The following is a 19,947-nucleotide window of genomic DNA, read 5'->3' as shown; positions in this document are numbered from 1 at the left end:
ATTTAATTCTCTACTATATCTATGTAGTATAATAATATCCAGTCCGCTCAGGCAGCTTATTTTAAATTACTCTTCCCTTGTACTACTCTATTATGATTTATTCCCTTAATCGCCTTTTTCGTACTACTTACATCCTGGGAATAAATAAACTGATGACATATCTCTTTCTTCATTACTACACGGAGAAAATATCTTTTTTTTAGGGTGAAAATGGTATGGTAACCCCGCCTGCGCTAACGGGATACGCTAGCGGAGCACCAGTGAAGGGTGATAAATGAGAATGAAAACAGACCAGTTAGCCCATCATGATGAATTCGTCAGGAATTAACCATAGATAGTTTCCAGGGAGAACCGCGAGGAGGTCGACCTGGTTGGGTATATTGCCAGCAATGGGATTCTCAGTCTCCATTACTAACAATCTCTTTCCCCCCGAGACAATATCATTGTCATCATAGAATACAGTGTAGCTCATGATACTTCCCATGCGTTGCCACTTCTGAGGACTAAGGTTTTCCTTTACCCAACACTTTTAAAGCCATATTTCATTCTTCGATCAATCGAAAACCAAAGATTATACTTTACTACGATAATCATACTAATATTTTTAAATCAGCCGTTAACTGTCCACTGCTGAACATAGGCCTCCCTCGTAAGGGGGGTTTTGCCAGTAGTTGGCACACTTAGCAAGCGAATTGACAACCACAGTTAGACTTTGGTGATGTTTTAAAAGGAACGCTGCTGTCCATCCTTCTACAATTAAATTCTCTTAGTCTTTTTTTTTATACAACTTAGAATGGCAAACAAGCTGACGGCCCACCTGATGGAAAGTGGTAACCATCACCTAGAGTATACTGTTTCGCCCATGATACCCCCCCATGCGTTGCCATTCCTAAGGACTCAGTTGTTATTCTTCTGTACCCGGTAAATTCACGCCATATCCCACCCTTCAAATCGAAACACAGCCATGCAAACACAACTGCTTCACGGTTGAAACACGAATGGGACAGAGGTATCCAAGCAATCGACTTTTGTACAAAGTCTCCTCTTACGACATCTGAAAGTTTGTAGAAATGTTCGTATGTTTGTAACTCTAGCACGCTTAAACAGTTGCATGGATTCGAATGAAATTCGATACACGGGTAAGTTATATCCTTTTACTTTATATACTACTGTATAAACGCACGCAGGCAAAGCCGCGAAAAACGACTAGTAGTAATAATAAAGGCTGCCGAAACTGCCACTCAAACGTAGGTTAGCGATAAGAAAACGAATGAGACAGAAGACATAGAGATATGCCATAACAATAGTTAGTTATTCTTATCGATGTGTATTGAAAACCTGTTGATATTAATCAGTTCGTATTGTCCAATACGTCCAAAAACCTTGATCCACTAAACTGATAATGGAATCAGCTCCGTTATTGGTGTATACCGGTAGATTGTGATGTAAGCGAGTTACTCCACAAGCGTAACGTCCAGTACCGTTAAGGTTGATCGACCGCCTCTTCTCGTAAAAAAAGGCTATGTACGAGTCGATCTTGCACGCTCAAGGTTCCGTCCGTACAAAAATACAGTACAGATATACATTATTTTACTGAACTAGATGTTATCTTGCGGAAGTCCATATCATTGGTTATTTAAATAGAATAATTTAGTTTATTTCCGCTACTAATTAGTAGGTATGTGTGTGACTGCAAACGCTCGAAGATTGACCACCACTATTACTAACAGAAGTTCCACAACCTTCCATATTATTTTATATATTATTTTCTTTTAATAGTAGAAATCAAAGTTATTTGTTTATGTAATTACTTCTTTTAAATTTTGAATTTTAATGAAATTTTGATACGAATTTTATAATCATTTAAATTTTTTTACAGCAAATTTGTATGCGAGTACTATTTAAACCCGTGAGAAACTAAAACAGCTCGCTAGTATGTAGTTCCTTACTAATGTTATAAATGTGTGAGTTTGTTTGTCATCTTATAACGCTTTAACGGCTTAACTGATCAGTATAAAATTTATTATAAATGTGCTGTAAGGAATGGAGAAAGATAGATTCCTTTTTATCTCGATCAGTGAATATGTCTCGGACGACGAAGTCACGGGTTAAACCTAGTATATATATATGAATAGCTCAATGTCTTTATAAGAGGGAAACTTAATACATAGTCGTGTGCGTATATGTATATTTCTGTCTCTCTCAATTTTTTGCAGCCAATCATTTATGCTTGCATCTTATGTAGATCTCTGTAGACGATATATCCCTAAAAACTATGATTGCGACATTCGACTAAAAAAGCTGTGATGCTGCCCCAAAATATCGACTGTCATTAGCTACATGAAGTATTTGGACAAGTTACTAATGTAACTAAGATAATGCAATATTTTCTTTTCCCACGTTTCCAAAATATTTACTCTTACAATGTCGTTATTTAAGATTGGTTACTTTTTTACTATAAAAGTAACAATTATGCTCACGGCTTGTAAATGGCCACCGTAGGCCATCATGGTAGATAGTATGCAACATCTATCACTAACTATGAATATAACGCCTAAAATTCCTTATGACCTTCATGATATACACGCGATATATGTAATATCCACGCGATTCCCCCTGGAAACTATCTTGGTTAATTCTTATGGAAATTGTCACCATGGACTAACTGACTTTCATTCTCACCTATCAACTGGCCTAGCCCTCTCTGGTTCCTCAGTGGAGAATAATCTTAAATACATCAATAACCAGCTGGAATCCTGTAGAGCTTAAACTCTCCTTGTCACATCTAGTCACTATCCTCCTGGAAACTATCTTTACCAGAGGGAGACTTTTTACAAAAGTCGATTGCTTGGGTACCTCTGTCCCATTCGTGTTTCTACCGTGAAGCAGTTGTGTTTGCATGACTGTGTTTCGGTTTGAAAGGTGGGTTATGGCGTGAATTTACAGGGTACAGAAGAATAACACCTGAGTCCTCAGGAATGGCAACGCATGGGGAGTATCATGGGTAAAACAGTATACTCTGTTATGTCCATGGTACTACTCATGTCTATAGGCGACGGTTACCACTTTCCATCAGGTGGACCGTCAGATTGTTTGCCATTCTAAATTGTATAAACAAAAATATCTTAGTTCATTCTTGTGGAAACTGTCACGATAAACCAACTGACCCACCCCTGATCATCCTCACCTATCTCCCCTCACTGGTTCCCCAGAAGATAATACCGATAGCGCGATCCCTCGCGCGGAAGTTACCATCCCTTTTTCACCCATTAAACAATCAATCCACTCCCTCCTATTATATGAACTTCTCCGTCAAATAGTACATAATTAAGTACCTTATTGCTTCGTTTGACCTACAATTCTGCATTCCTTACGATTATACGACACATAACTTGGTTAGGGTTATTGGATATAACTTTTACATAATTAACTTATTAATGAGGAAAACTAAGTTACGCAAACGACACACTGGATGTACCTAATTTGAATTATAAATAGATACTAATAATTAAACGACGTGATTTGGTTTTAGGGTTACCAATGAAAATTACCAAAATGAGGTTTTTATTCTTAACTAACTTTCACACGCGAACTTCGTCCGGTTTACCGGGATATATTAATTAATAAACAGATGAAGACTTTGCACAAAAGTCGTTTGCTTGGGTGCCTCTGTCCCATTTGTGTTTCTACCGTGAAACAGTTGTGTTTGCATGGCTGTGTTTCGGTTTGAAGGGTGGGATATGGCGTGAGTTTACAGGGTACAGAGGAATAACATCTGAGTCCTCAGGAATGGCAACGCATGGGGAGTATCATGTGCGAAACAGTATACTCTGTTATGTCCATGATACTGCTCATGTCTATAGGCGACAGTTTTTTTATGGATGATAATGGAATGGTGACCCCGCCCGCGATATCGGTATATGGTGGGACACCAGTGAGGGATGATAGGTGATGATGAAAGCAAGTCAGTTAGCCCATCGTGACGAATTCCACTAGAATTAACCACGATGGTTTCCAGAGAGAAACGCGTGGAGGTCGACCTTATAGGGTGTATTGCTAGCAATGGGTCAGTTAGACCCCATTACTAACAATCCCTTTCCCCTCTATAGGCGACGGTTACCACTTTCCATGAGGTGGACCATTAGCTTATTTGCCATTCTAAGTTGCACTTATCTGCATTTACTACCAGGCGAGCCGCAAGCATAATTGTTACTCTTATAGTAAAAAAACTATTACCCAATCTTAACGGCATTGTAAGAGTAAATATTTTAAAAACGTGGGAAAATAAAATATTGCATTATCTTAGTTACACTAGTAACTCGTCCAAATACTTCATGTAGCTAATGACAGTCGATATTTTGAGACAGCACCATAGCTTTTTTATTTGGATGTCGCATTCATAGTTTCTAGGGATATATCGACTACAGAGATCTACATAAAATGCAAGCATAAATGCTTGGCTGTAGAAAAATGAGAGAGACAGAAATGTATATATATATACACGAGTTTGTATTAAGTTTCTCTCTTATGAAGACATTAAGCTATTTATATACATACTAGGTTTTACCCACGACTTCGTCGTCTGAGATATATTCACTGATCGAAATAAAAAGTAGTCTATATCCTCCATCCCTTACCTACAGCATATTTATATTAAGTTTTGAGATAAATTTAATGGCAAACAAACTCACTTACACATTTATAATATTAGTAAGGAATTACTAGCGAGTTGTCTTAGACTTTTACGGATACAAATAATACTTACATACAAATTTGCTGTAAAAAAAATCTGAATGATATAAAATTCGTATAAAAATTTCGTTATGTGGTTTAAAAGAAATATTTACATAAACAGATAATTTAGATTTATACTATTAAAAGAAAATAATATATAAAATAATAAGTTATGTACTGCTCGTGTCTATAGGCGATGATTACAACTTTCCATCAGGTGGGCCGTTAGCTAGATTGCCATTCTAAATTGCATGAAAAAAAAACATACTTTTGTATTTAAATACATCAGGTCTTACTAGGTTTTAAAAACCGTTTGTCTATCTATTTTTAGTCGGCTGCCAAACAAAAGAGAGTATGTATCGGGTGTAATAAAATGTAAGTAGGCTTGTATGAACTTACGTAAGTCGGATCTTTTAACATAGCGTGTAAATGGCTTGATGAATTTTAATAAACGGGTCGTTATATTAATTTTAAATGTGGGAGTCACAAACGTGTGTTTAATTACATAGATGTCGCAATTACATATAGCTATATTACTTTTTGTGACGATTTTTGGCTATAAATTGAGTTCAATAGAGGCTCTATTGACACTACTTACATACTCGTATTTGAATGTTCAGATGATTGAAAGTAAATCAAAAGTATCAAAATATAATTTGAGTAAAATAATATATTTATCATTTAACGCTGTAAAAAATATAATCAATTTATTATTTCTTGTTTATTTATTAGTTGACCTCCACGAGAGAGGCTTTGTCTAGTGTAGGGTCATAGTTATATTGAACTATAGGCTAATTTTGTTTAATGAAATAAAGTTATTATTATTATATACACACCTTACATCTAAGTACTATAAATATTAATAACAAGACCAATAATACGAAATATATATGTATATAATATACCTACCATATCCTTGATTAACACTTAGGAAAGTTTTTATTTTAATTAATGCTGGCAATGCCGTGAGATATAGCTAGTGTAAAATAAATTCTAATATAAATGCTAAGCAATAAGAGAGAGATAGTTTATACCTAGAGCACAGATGATATAATAGTTATTGGAGTATCTCGGTATAAGTGCCAAAATTCTAAAATTTGAATGTCAAACTTCTGGTACACAGATAATCCAGAAAATGCATCTTCATTTTTTTTTACCAAAGTATCTTATTCTTCTTCACAATTTCAGAGTTGCCTCTATATCCTTCTCTCCACTTGGCTCTATGCCAGACCACATTTTCGACTTCCCTATTAATAAAGGAAAAGCTAAGCATCATACATGTTATATATGGCATAACGCCTAGCTTTTCCTTTATCTGACCTGTGTACTTGTTTCATAGACTTTTCCTTCTTCTTCTACCTTTTCCTTTCCAAAATGTTCCTTATTAGTTCGTTATGTTGTATAAGGTAACGTAACATTTTATCTCTTCTATTTCCTTCATTATAATATCACATAAACATTACAAAAACATACAAACCGTTTAGAAATATCGTCATTTTTTTTAATATTTTTTAATTCCATATTCAAAAATAATAATACAGCATGATCATTTAAATGTGGAAGAGCATCTATAGAATCGCTTACGCAACAAATCGGCGCGTAGGATCCGTTATACATTACGAGTTGAATCCGTGAGCGACATCACCATTCACACCACATTATTAGTTGAAGACTACCTATTTAAACTCTTTTGTATATCCGTCCATTGTATGTAGTCTAATATCAAAATATCTTGAACATGTACTGTGACAGGATTTTGTTTTGTACGCTTGAATACTAGGTGTCTATTTACCGCCACTTCTTAACTATTTTTTTCAGAGAAAAGAAGATTATACCCTATCAAGTCGATCAAAAAACGCGAACCCTCTTGAAACTAAAGAGCATATTCCTTTTTAAAAGGCCGACAGCACACCTGCAATACCGTTAGTATTGTGGGTTATCATGGGAGGCGGTAGTCGTTTACCATCAGGTGAGCCGCATGCTCGTTTGCCCGCTGTATTGCAAAACAAAAAACTATCGTTATTAATTTATCTCAAATTCAGCACGATAAACTGACTTGCCTGAGTTTATTCTCGTTGTTTCATCATCCAGTAGTGCCGATTCATCTTGATTAATTTAAAAAATAAACAATGTTTCTACCGTGAAGCATTAACGTGTTGCATTGCTGACTTATGATTAGCAGAATGAGATGTCCCAGATAACATTCTTTTAATTTCCTATTTAAGAGCTGCGCTCTTGTCGGTGGAGCTCTTGCCACTTACTACGATTTTCAGCGAGTCTCTTCACCTCTTAATACGACACGACACCAAATCCTTCCTTAATATGTCCGATCTAACTATTGTATATATCGTGATCTCCCACTTCCCCTCCTTCCTTCTACATTATAATAGAATATTATAATAGAACATTATAATAGAACATTATAATAGAAGGTAAGAACCTTCTATTATAATGTTCATAAGTTCGTCGTGTCGTATCAAGTGTTCTACCATTTTTTATAAGAAAATAAGTAACCTATTATACAAACACTAAGAAAAGCGACAAAAGAATCCATCCATAGATACGGTTTCGTTTCAGTTATTGCATAACATTAAACGAGATTGTAACGTGTGGCCACATATTTTTCTCACATGTGCAATAACGGAACTACCGGCGGATTCGTTTGGCACTTCGCCAAAGAAATGTGCATTCTCGGATATACTTTAGTCTTCAGAAGAGGTAGTTCCTCAATCACTATCTTCCTACCCTTATCCCAATTACTTGGGACAGCGTAATATGTTTTTATCCATGTTATTTAAGATTCTGATTTTTGGTTTTACGGTTGGCCGCCTGCCCAACATCAACTCTTTAGGAATATGGAAGTACTGTGCCTTAATATAGCAAACTAAAAAATCAAATATTACACTTATTTGTTACAAATGTATTAAGTGTCCTATTATATGGAAATATAGACCAAAAATGCAAAAGTAATCTAAGAGGTAGATGACGTCTGAAGAAGATAAAGAATTTTTCTAGACACTGAAATTTGGCCTTTAGTTTAGCAAAACCATTATGATATGGACCATCGAAAAATATGCAATATGGTAAGTTTTACTAAAAATTTAATGCATATTTGTCCGTAAAATAATAATTTCGCTGTAATGTTAAATTGAAATTTTAATTTTAGAGATAGAATTAGAGAATAATGCTTCCAAATTAAATAAAGTGTGTCATTCATATCATCTGATATGAAGGCAAAATACATATATTTTTTATTCTATATATGTATATAGAATAAAAAAAATATGTATTTTGTCTCCACTTTAAAAGTATTAAATATTTCCTAAGCCACATTGATCCGCTGTCTAAATATAATGTGTTGTATGCACATTTGAATTAATATACCTAATGCATACAGAAATAGATCGAAGGCAGAAAATATTAATATGAGCACAGCATATACATTTATAATTCATGTCAGCTAAAAGTATTGTAGTTATGAATCACTTTTCACAGTTCTTCGCCTCTCACTGTATGACACAATTCGTTGGCAAGCTTCGTGGAGGCATTACTATGGACGGAATTATAAGTGACAATATTAACAAATTACATAACAAGGCTCTATGACAGTTGCTTAACGCAACTTAGGGTCAATTTAATACTCCATGTGTCACGTGTAACGCATTCGATAATTCCCTAGTTGCTGTACTTTTATAAAAACTACCAATTGCAACTTTATTATGAGAGGGTTAAGATCGAATGTTACAACATAAAGATCATTGTATGTTGTAACATCAGAACTGGCGCCCGCCAACGGCACGGTAAAGGATTTTTAAGTAATTTTAAATGAGGATTCATAAACACTATTTCGTATTAAATGTAAAATAACATAAGAGTTGTAGTAATTTCATAGGAGTCTAAAAAATTTTTACATTGTACTCTTATTTTTATTTTCAATGATTTTGGGTATAAAATATTTGATCTTATAAATTAAAAGTACCTTACAAAATCTACTTAGGTCAAACGTGCAAATATTAAAAACAAAAATTACAATTTACAATGATTTAATTTTAAAATTTTTTGTAGCATTTAAACATTACGAAATTATATAATAATAAAATAACATTAATTAAAATATTAAGGAATGCATTACAATTTAATTTTAATTTATTCAGTCGACTAGTTTAAATAGTACTAATATATATCAAATAACCAAGACAATAATTAAAATAAAATAACGTTATAATCCAGTATTCATACCTATAAAAATATATATTATCTACAATTGAAGGAAGGGGATCATTAGTAATGGAAACTAACAATCCCATTGCTAAAAATGTATACCGATAACCTACCTGGTCAACAATATCGCCAGCGTATGCCGTTAGCGGAAGCGAGGCTACCTTTACGTTATCATACATTAAAAAAAATCTATCGTCCCTCGCTGGCATACCATACCTGATCTTCGAAATATTTGAGAAAACTTAAACTTTTCACTGGACTCAAATTTAATTACTCGTTACTAAGTTACCTATCTGCATAGACGCGATTGATCACAATCTCACCTGACGGAAAGTCTAAGATGGAGCTGACCCATCAATATCATATTCACATTTGCCTTAAATAGGTGCAGATTATATTTAGATAGTAAAACATAAGCAGGAAAAGACTTCCACCCCTTGGCCGTTTGGGAGGAAAGGGATTGTTAGTAATGGAGACTGAGAATCCCATTGCTAGCAATATACCTAACCAGGTCGACCTCCTCGCGGTTCCCCCTGGAAACTATTATGGTCAATTCCTAATGAATTCATCATGATGGCCTGTTTTCATTCTCATCTATCACCCTTCACTGGTGCTCCGCCAGCGTATCCCGTTAGCGCAGGCGGGGTTACCATACCATTTTCACCAATCAAAAACCTTTTGGCCGTACACATTATGAAGGAAACGGAAAGCACTTCATGGATATAAACGGTGTATCGACGACATAAGGGTGAAGGCTCTCGCGTCGTCTCGCCGGTCGTTGGAGCGTACATATCCGCCTATTAAGAGACGAAACCTACTATAGTATTTCATCATCATTGTTCCAGAAATTCATTTATGGCTTATGGTAATATACTTAATGTACCCAAGTGTCTTAAACTCGTAAGGGGGGAAGAATTGTTAGTAATGGGGCTGGCAACCCCATTGCTGAGAGTGGGGGGGGATGTGGTTATAATGCGGACTCATTGTCAGCAGTCACATTGTTACCAATATGCCCAGCGAAGTCGACCTCCACGTGGTTCTCCCTGGAAACCATCATGCTGAATTCATCACGATGGGCTAACTGACCTGATTTGTCATTCTCACCTATCATCTCTCACTGGTGCCCCGCCAGTATATACCGTTAGCGCAGGCGGGGTTACCATTCCATTATCATCCATTAAACCCCATTGCTAGCAATATATATACTATCAAGTCGACCTCAATGCTGTCCATCCTGAAAACCATCGCGCTTAATTCTAAACGAATTCATCATGATGTGCTAACTGACTGCTTTTTTATCCTCGCTTATCCCACACTGATTCCCGCTAACGTAAGTATACTATTAGCGCAGGCGGAGTTACTACTCCATTATCACCCAGTAAAAGAAACTAGTTATCTTGCATATAAAAATATTTATTATAAAGATTCTTACGCACATGCACACGCATACGCATCTTTAAACATCACCAAAGAATCCGATTGCCAAACGTGGCAACTACTGGCAAAATCCCTCCTTTTTTCCAGTGGTGGACAGTTAATAACATATTATATAAAATAAATTATATTGTAAAGTTAGAAAATTCTTACAAATATATTTGAAAGAATCAAATAAATAATAATTCATAATGACACTTATATATATTAAATACTTTGATTTTCTCTGAGTACAGACATAACATTTGTGCATGTTTTTAAATAATTTAAAATAGCCACTTTATAATTGTAAACAATACATACATTTGTATTTTGTTTTGATTTAAAAAAAAAATTATGAACCGGAAATCAAATTATCTCACTAAATATTCGTTAGCAAAGGTAGGGTTATCATTCTATTATCATTCACTAAAAAAAATCTAAAAATAATTGACAAAAATTTGTCAAAATTGTCAAACCAAATCGTCAATGTCAATTTTCATTTATTTAGTTTGTTCGTATTACAATAAAAAATGGTATGAAATCTATACAACCAGTTCATTGGTATAGAAAACTTTACCTTATAGAATAGCTAGGTCTTTTATAATAATACTACAATACTACTAACAATATTTAAAAGAGACCCATATTTAATATGCCTACAAAAGTAATACAAATAATAGTTATGAAATGGCTATATTCCTATAACCGTAAAGCAGCTATGTTTGCATGGCTGTGTTTCGGTTTGAAGGGTGGAATATGGCGTGAATTTACAGGGTACAGCGAAATAACATCTGAGTCCTCAAGAATGGCAACGCATGGGGGTATCATGTACGAAACAGTATACTCTGTTATGTCCATGATACTGCTCATGTATATAAGCGACGGTTACCACTTTCCACCAGGTGGGCCGTCAACTTTACCATTCTAAGTTGTATAAAAAAATCCTTTATATTCCGTTAATAGTTCTAGATGGTTGCATAGATTCATTTTATAGTTTGCTCTGTACTAAATACCAGTATAGTCTGTCTAATCTGTGCTACTAGTACTTGCTTGATCTGTGCTGATGTCATTTATCTTGTACTCGTGATTTGAATTTATTATTGTTTTTGACAAATTCTTCTCATTTTATTAATTTACATCAGTATAAACTGTTAAATATGAATCTCCTCACCTAACTAGACTAGATTATAGATTATCTATCATCAAATATCATCTTCAAACATTAATAACTTATAAAAGTGGGTACACATTTTATTATTTTCAAATATCTATGTTATAGTAAGTGAACTGTTATATAGAATGTTAATTTATTCCACACCTAACTAGATTTCAGAGCTATGGATCAAGCTAATACAAAGAATGCCTCGGAAGGCATAGTGGTGAGTAACAACTGTTTATTATAAAGTTAATACTACACTATAAGGCTTCCTATTGACTAAAGACTGCCAGTTAACCCAACAAAATACTATCCGCCCCTAAGGGTATCCCTATGAAGTGGATGTATAAATTATTATAGTCTAGTACTTAATGAACAACCTTTATATAAAATTTATTTGATGTTAATCATCAAATTTTAAAACATTAATTAATTCAAATGACTCATTCCTCTGACATGAGATGGTACCTACTCATTGATGTTATTCATCGAGGTGCCTGATGACTGGAGCAAGTGGGTTCCAAATGAGGTCTTTATATTTTTTTTTAATTTGCAAAATATTCTTATTCATCCACCCACCATTTCTGTAAAACATGTTACAGTCACAAACTGTAATTATATCCATCAGTTTTGCCAGTGTCAATTAGATTATAGTGTCCTGTTTATTACTCTTATATATATCTCTTATTCTTAAAAACTAAAACTTTCTACAATCCTATTTTAACTTTTTTTTTTTTTTTTTTGTAAATTTCTTTCAATTTGGAAATTTAACTAAAGAGACAACACAGTTTAATAGCTAAAATCGTTTTTGAGTTGTTTGATGTTTTATGAATAAGAGGGATAGATAGAATATACATTAACAAAGCACTGTAAAAGATGATAGATGATGACAAAAGCAGGTCAACCCTAAGTATATAAAAGATATAAAATACTGATATATTTTCTATCTATCTACCCATGTGAAGCTGGACCGAATAGCTAGTAATGGATAAACACAAAAAAATACCTAATTAAAAAAATTCTGTCACCCGTTAAAAGAACCAGATAATTATATACTGTATTTTATTAAAACTATATAAAGCCTAAGTAGGTTGCTACTTTATTATCTTGAAGTAGGATTAAGTCAAGAATACTACTTCCATCAAGCTTATAATATATTTACTTTTTTTTCCACAGCCATTGGGGATATCAGCACTGAATGATTCACTACTGAACCAGCCAGAGCCTCGATATGAATGCCCGATATGCTATCATTGGCTAAGAGACCCAGTCATCACCACCTGTGGACACAAGTTCTGTAGAAGCTGTATATTACCTTGGATCCAGTGAGTACAACAGCTACCAGTAATATCTTGATATATTATCCAAATTACCAAAATTTTCAAATAACCACATGATTATTAAATGATTATTGAAGTTAGAATCCAGCAGATCTAATCTTGAATCTAATATCAATGTCAATTGAATCTATTTTTTTTTTAATGGGTGAAAATGGTAGCTATTGCCAGTGAAGTGAGAATGAAAACAGGCCTTCTTAACCATGATGCACTCATGAAACAACAATTGTCTATTACTAATGGTAGAATTGAAACAACAGGTATAAGATATAAGTGGGATTGGATTATAATAATGTGCACTAGCAAGTTACATTAATATGCATCTATCAGAACAATATGGAACCATCATGTTTTTTTTTTACAACTTAGAATGGCAAACAAACTGACGGCCGACCTGATGGAAAGTGGTAACCGTCGCCTATAGACATGAGCAGTACCATGAACATAACAGAGTATACTGTTTCGCCCATGATACCCTCCATTGTCATCCCTAAAGACTAAGGTGTTATACCTCTGTACCCAGTAAATTCCATCCCATTGACAGAGGTACCCAAGCAATTGACTTTTGTACTAAGTCTCTCTCTGGTAATGTTGTTAGTAATGCAATTCTAGATTTTGAAATGACTCATTTTCAATATTGATTTATTGGAAGTTATTTCAAGAGTAACCCCACTGATCTGTTCAGAAATAATTATGATACTAAATATGTAGTATTGACACCAACACAGCAAAGAACTTTGTTAAAATAATTTAATAAAAAAACACACAAACCTAAAAAGCAGAAGGTATTTATGAAAAATTTTAACGAGATCCAGAATCAGTAATTATTTAATACTGATATTTTACTTAAATATAATAAAAAGTTAATAACTAAATCCTGAGAACTGAAAAATTATGCCCTGAAAAGTGTAGAAAAAGAAAATATTCCCATTTACAATTGCTATAAACAAACTATTTACTATATATATTGTCTATTTAATAAACAACTTACACATCATCATTACCATTTCAGCCATTATCCATCCACTGATGAACAAAGGCCTCCCCCTTAGACTGTCAAAAAGTAGCTTACACATATTTTAATATATTTAATTCATATTCAATTATAATGATGTTGGAGGGATAGCTGTGGTCCTATGCCATCTTATATGCATAGTTATATGATGCCCTCTATATATAAAATGAGATTTGCGCTGAAAATGAAATTAATCATATTACAATTCATGTAAAATTGTTCTTTTAAGGGGGGCAGAGCAAGAGACTAAACAAATACTCATTAATTAAAGACTATTGTTACAGGAACAGTGGTCATTGTCCACTCGATAACGTAAACTTAAGCATGAAGGTCGACATCTTTCCTGACAACTACACCAAGCGGGAGATAGAAGTTCAGAGACTGAATTGCCCCAATATTAACAAAGGTAATGTAGTCTTTAATGTAATTTCGTTGACTCAAAATTTTCAAAAATTATACTTGTGTTATGGTTTAGTCATATACTGTCTTTAGTAAAAGGAAGGTTAGTTCTTATTGTGAGCAATGTACAATCAGGTCACCTCCACGTAACCTTCCTGGTTTTTTTTTTGATGGGTGAAAATGGTATGGTAATCCCGCCTGCGCTAACGGGATACGCTGGCGGGGCACCAGTGAAGGGTGATAGATGAGAATGAAAACAGGCCAGTTAGCCCATCATGATGAATTCATCAGGAATTAACCATGATAGTTTCCAGGGAGAACCGCGAGGAGGTCGACCTGGTTGAGTATATCGCTAGAAATGGGATTCTCAGTCTCCATTACTAACAATCCCTTTCCCCCCAACCTTCCTGGTTGATTCTTATGAGATTCAACATAATAGATCAACTGACATGCTTTCATTGTCACCCATCATCCTTCACTAGTGTGCCACTAGCATATACCAAAACTGTGGGCATATTTCCATTTCATTATCACCCATAAAATAAAATCTTTATTGATGGCCCACCATTGTACACTATTAGCATCAACAAGTACACTATTTCTTCTTCATTCGTATAATAAAAAAGTATACTACCCTGACTTATAGATCTCATAGTTAAGTTTCATCCTCATGTCCTACAACCTCAATGGTTGCGTACTGCGCGGTTTCAGAGATGTTTCCTCCCACGAGCACTCAGGTTGTGGAATGAGCCTGCCGAGGTTTTCCCAAGAGACTTCAGCATGGGGTTCTTCGAAAGGGGGTAGAGGTTTCTTCAGGGTCGGCAACGCACGCGTAATACCTCTGGTATTGCAGGTGTTCATAGGCTACGGTAACCACTTACCATCAGGTGGGCCGTATGCTTGTTTGCCACCTCAGTGGTATAAAAAAAAATTATGTCTAGTTGATACCAAAAACTGTATCTTAACAATGAATTCAACTCTGATTGATAGACACCGTTACAAATCGAACTAATTTGAATGAAAGCAGGCATGCCTCTTTGGATTCTAATAAGTTTGGCAACTGCTCTAAATTTATACTTACCTATGATACTGGTATCCTACCAGCATATATCAATAATGCAGATGGAAGTGCCTTTTTAACTATTATTTAAAAAACTATTCTAGGTTGCACAGCAAAAGTCAGTCCCCTGGAGTTCGAATCGCACATAGAGTCATGCGAGTACAATCAGCCGCAGACGTCCTCGCAGCCCGACGTCCGCGTGCCGTGCTCGTTCCACGGCGTCGGCTGCAAGGAGACATTTGGCAGCGAAAATGACATGAGCGAACATTTGAATAACGATACGCAGAAACATTTGAGTGTAAGTTCATTTTTTTAATTCACATTTCTTTTTTATGCAACTTAGAATGGCTAACAAATTGACGGTCTACTTGATAGAAAGTGGTAACTGTCAAGTTTATGGTTAAACTTTAAAACTTTTCTTTAGGTTAAACTTTTAAAGGGTCAACTACTAAGTTATCTTAAGTGTGAACACTTTTTTTTTTTTTTTGTTGGATGAAAATGGATTGATAACCCCGCCTACGCTAACGGGATACGCTGACGGAGCACCAATGAAGGGTGATCTATGAGAATGAAACTGTGAACACTTAAATGATTGATCGAATCTTAATCTCTGGCACATGGATTACATCCCAACTCGACGCATCGAATACTACATATACTGATTTAGAGCTGCTGGAAATAACTACATATTTATATATTTGTGGTGTAGCCAGATAACTTAAAGCAATGAATACATATTTATAACATTCTGAAATCTGAAATAAGAAGAAAAACTAAAAAGCATTTAAAATGGGGTTGGACGGGACATATGCTACACTGTAAACTTAACAAATAGAGTAAACTAGTAACCTTATGGTATCCAAGAGAAGACAGAAGAAAGGGGGGCCCAAAAACAAAATGAATAGACGACATCAGTCAAACCTTGGGGCCTTACTAGAGAAAGCTGGAGGAGGCCTATGCCAGGAGGCACAACAAATTGAGAGATATAATAAAAAAAGAAAAAATATGTCCTACTAAGGTTATAAAGAATTCGGAGTGAAAGGGCTTTTATATATAATAAATCACATGTTAAAAATATCTAATAATCGCGTTACATCAAAATTAACATATTCAAAAGAGTTGATTTCTCCAATTCCCCAGTACCTGGTGAACGCGTACTCAGAGCTGAAGATGAACAACGATATGTCGAACGCGAACATAGATGCCAAAGAGCAGGAGGCGATGGCGCTGTGGGACGCGCCCGACAAGAACAACCCGCAGGCCTCCACCGCGCCGCTCAACAACACGAGCGCCCTCATCAGGTACGCGTTGTGTTTTACACAACCGTAAAGAAATTTCTGTGTTATCTAATTTTTTTTTTTTGTAATGGATGATAATGGAATGGTAACCCCACCTGCGCTCTCGGTATACGCTGACGGAACACCAATGAATAATTTTCATTGGTGTTCCGTCAGCTCAGTCAGATGAGGACGAAAATAGATCAGTTGGCCCATCATGGCAAATTTAACAGAAATTAACCCCAATGGTAACATAGAAGTCCTGACGTGGTATATTGCTAGCAATAAGGTGTAACCTCCCGATTATGGGAGAAAAGGGATTGTTAGTAATGGAGACTGAGAATCCCATTGCTAGCAATATACCCAACCAGGTCGACCTCCTCGCGGTTCCCCCTGGAAACTATCATAGTTAATTCCTGATGAATTCATCATGATGAGCTAACTGGCCTGTTTTCATTCTCACCTATCACCATTCACTGGTGTTCCGCCAGCGTATCCCGTTAGCGCGGGCGGGGTTACCCTACCATTTTTACCCATCAAAAAAAAACCTCCCGGTTATTGACCCTCACTCACCCTTCCCCCAGTCATTATACTAATAGCATATATATTTCAAGACTATCTTGTGCATGCACATACCATAACAATCCTATAATTATAATCTTACATATTAGGGAAACAGTACGGATGAATAACAGGGTCTAACAGCCTCTTTACTACCAATATGGTTCCCGCTGAAAACGATTGTAATTAATTCTTGTGGAATTCTTCGCGATGGACTAACTGACTTACTTTCATCCTCAGCCATCATCTCTCACTCGTGCTCCACCGGCGTCTGCCGATAGCGCAGGCGGCGTTACCATTTCTTTCACACCTGATAAAAAACCTTTTATAGTAAAATAGCTCACCCCAATAACCATTAATGGTACATTGTTTTATTACTCCGACACCAGGTTGTCTACCATGAAATGAAATTCCGAATTTTCGCGCTCAATTTCGTGTTTTGTTCGTACCGAAATCGACCCAGTAAATGGAGCTTAACATTTCGTTCATCATAAATCCTATTCTAATAGCCCAAAAGAAGGATATTTTAACATTTTTAATAATTTTAAACAGCATATATTATGTAATTTTAACATCAAATTTCTATTTCGTTCGTCCCCGAAATTTCGGAAAATATTTCATGGTAGGCTCTCAGAGATGAATTGGTAACGTATTTATTAATTATAAGTACTCTCTGCAACTGCATTTATTATTGTTTTACACCATTTTTATAAACCTCTGAAATTATGCCCTCTTCGTGTCATATCAAACCTCGGCTTGTTATGTGTTTATGAAGCAACTTTAGACTCGTTCGTGTAAGTCTGGCATTTCAATTGTTACATACACTACCAATTATCATCTAGTCTTTTTTTTATACAACTTAGAATGGCAAACAAGCTGACGGCCCACCTGATGGAAAGTGGTAACCACCGCCTATAGACATGAGCAGTACCATGAACATAACAGAGTATACTGTTTCGCCCATGATACCTCCCATGCGTTACCATTCCTGAAGAATCAGATGTTATTCCTCTGTACCCTGTAAATTCACGCCATATCTCACCCTTCAAACCGAAACACAGCCATGCAAACACAACTGCTTTACGGTAGAAACACGAATGGGACAGGGGTACCCAAGCAAACGACTTTTGTACAAAGTCTTCCTCATAAAATTTTCAGATCAGTTTTCGAACGAGTAGTAATACTAGAACAGAGGAATCGCGAGCAGGCGATCTGTATCGCCAACTTGACTAAGAAAGTGGACGCGCTGACGGCACTGACCAATTATAACCATGTGCGATACTGCATGGGCAACTATATATGGAAAATAGAAAACTTCAAGGACAGACTGCAGAAGATGATGCAAAACTACAATAGCATGCTTTACAGTCCTGCTTTTTATACATCGCCCTATGGATACCGGTAAGTCGTATTTCTGTCTGTACAGCTTCCATAGACAAGTTACAACCGAATCCATCGATGGAATCATAATCGGAAGTGAGACCATGAATTAAAATGAATTATTAAACTCTGTTAAATATTTCTTGAGTTTAAAAACTCAAAAAACATTTATTTATTTCATACTTTATTATACACATTAATAATACGTAAAAATGTAACAGAAGTACGTAAATGTACGTTATATGTATACGAGCTTAACTCTAAAAGAGTTCTCCTCCAGCAAACCCAATGTAAAAGGAGCATCAATGTCAGCGAGTAGAGTGGTGTACAATATTGTAATCCTTAATTGTAAACATTTTTTTATATCACTGAGGTGGCAAACAAGCATACGGCCCATCTGATGGTAAGCGGTTACCGTAACCTATGAACACCTGCAATACCAGAGGTATTGCGCGTGCGTTGCCGACCCTGAAGAAACCTCTTTACCCCCCTTTTGAAGAACCCCATGCTGTAGTCTCTTGGGAAAACCTCGGCAAGATTTTAAACTAATACTAATATTAGTTTAATGTTTAAATAAAAAATCGCTCTTTCCAGATTTTGCGTCCGGCTCAACATATCACCGCAGAACCCCAAGTGCTTCGCTCTTCACGTGCACATGATGCGCTCAGAATACGACGACTGCCTCGAGTGGCCGTTCAACGGTCGCATATCGGTTGCCATGATCAACCAGTACAACTCGGAGCTTACGCAGAAGGACACCATGATGTCCATATCCCATCTGATAGCATTCCAGAAGCCCACCTCCGACATTTGCCCCAGAGGATTCGGGTTCACCGAGTACGCAGTCATTGGAGATGTTGTCGATAACGGTTTTGTAAAGAATGACACGTTAATCATCAAGGTGCAGATACGATGTGTATGACAAAGGGAATGATTTTATTTTTTTATTTTCAGGAAATAACTGTGTTTTGGTTTGAAGGGTGGAATATGTGTAATGAATTTACGAGGTACAGACGAATAACACCTGAGTCCTCAGGAATGTCAACGCATAGAGAGTATCATGAGCAAAACAGTATACTCTGTTATGTCTATGGTACTGCTCATGTTTATAGGCGATGGTTACCGCTTTCCATCAGGTGGGCCGTCAGCTTGTTCGCCATTCTAAGTTGTATAAAAAAATCTTTCACCCGCGCCTTCGTCCATGTAACTAGTATATGTTTATTGAACGGGATCTTTGATGGATGGATTGAATCTTTTATCATCTCAAATAGTACCTATGTACCTAATTACATAACTATTAGTTGAGGTAACAAACACACATTTTTACTAGGATTACACTAGGACTGAAAATATATCCTCTTGGTGTTAATATAAATTTAAAAAAGTCACGA

At 35.8% G+C, this 19,947-nt stretch overlaps 1 protein-coding gene across 1 annotated transcript; it reads left to right on the top strand.

Moving 5' to 3' along the window:
• The first annotated feature begins 11,402 nt into the window (after nucleotides 1-11,402).
• LOC113523388 (TNF receptor-associated factor 6) lies at nucleotides 11,403-19,517 on the top strand. Its single transcript, XM_026909345.3, has 8 exons — nucleotides 11,403-11,609; nucleotides 11,698-11,750; nucleotides 12,704-12,852; nucleotides 14,164-14,285; nucleotides 15,443-15,636; nucleotides 16,479-16,639; nucleotides 18,335-18,577; nucleotides 19,151-19,517. Exons 2-8 carry the CDS (start codon nucleotides 11,709-11,711, stop codon nucleotides 19,476-19,478), a joined length of 1,239 nt encoding a protein of 412 aa, XP_026765146.2. The 5' UTR covers nucleotides 11,403-11,609; nucleotides 11,698-11,708; the 3' UTR covers nucleotides 19,479-19,517.
• Nucleotides 19,518-19,947: the final 430 nt, after the last annotated feature.

This window comes from Galleria mellonella, unplaced genomic scaffold (genome assembly GCF_026898425.1).
Source record: "Galleria mellonella isolate WM207_F2 unplaced genomic scaffold, CSIRO_AGI_GalMel_v1 utg300, whole genome shotgun sequence".
Classification (NCBI taxonomy): Eukaryota; Metazoa; Arthropoda; class Insecta; order Lepidoptera; family Pyralidae; genus Galleria; species Galleria mellonella.
This window is presented reverse-complemented; position numbering and strand designations above follow the sequence as displayed.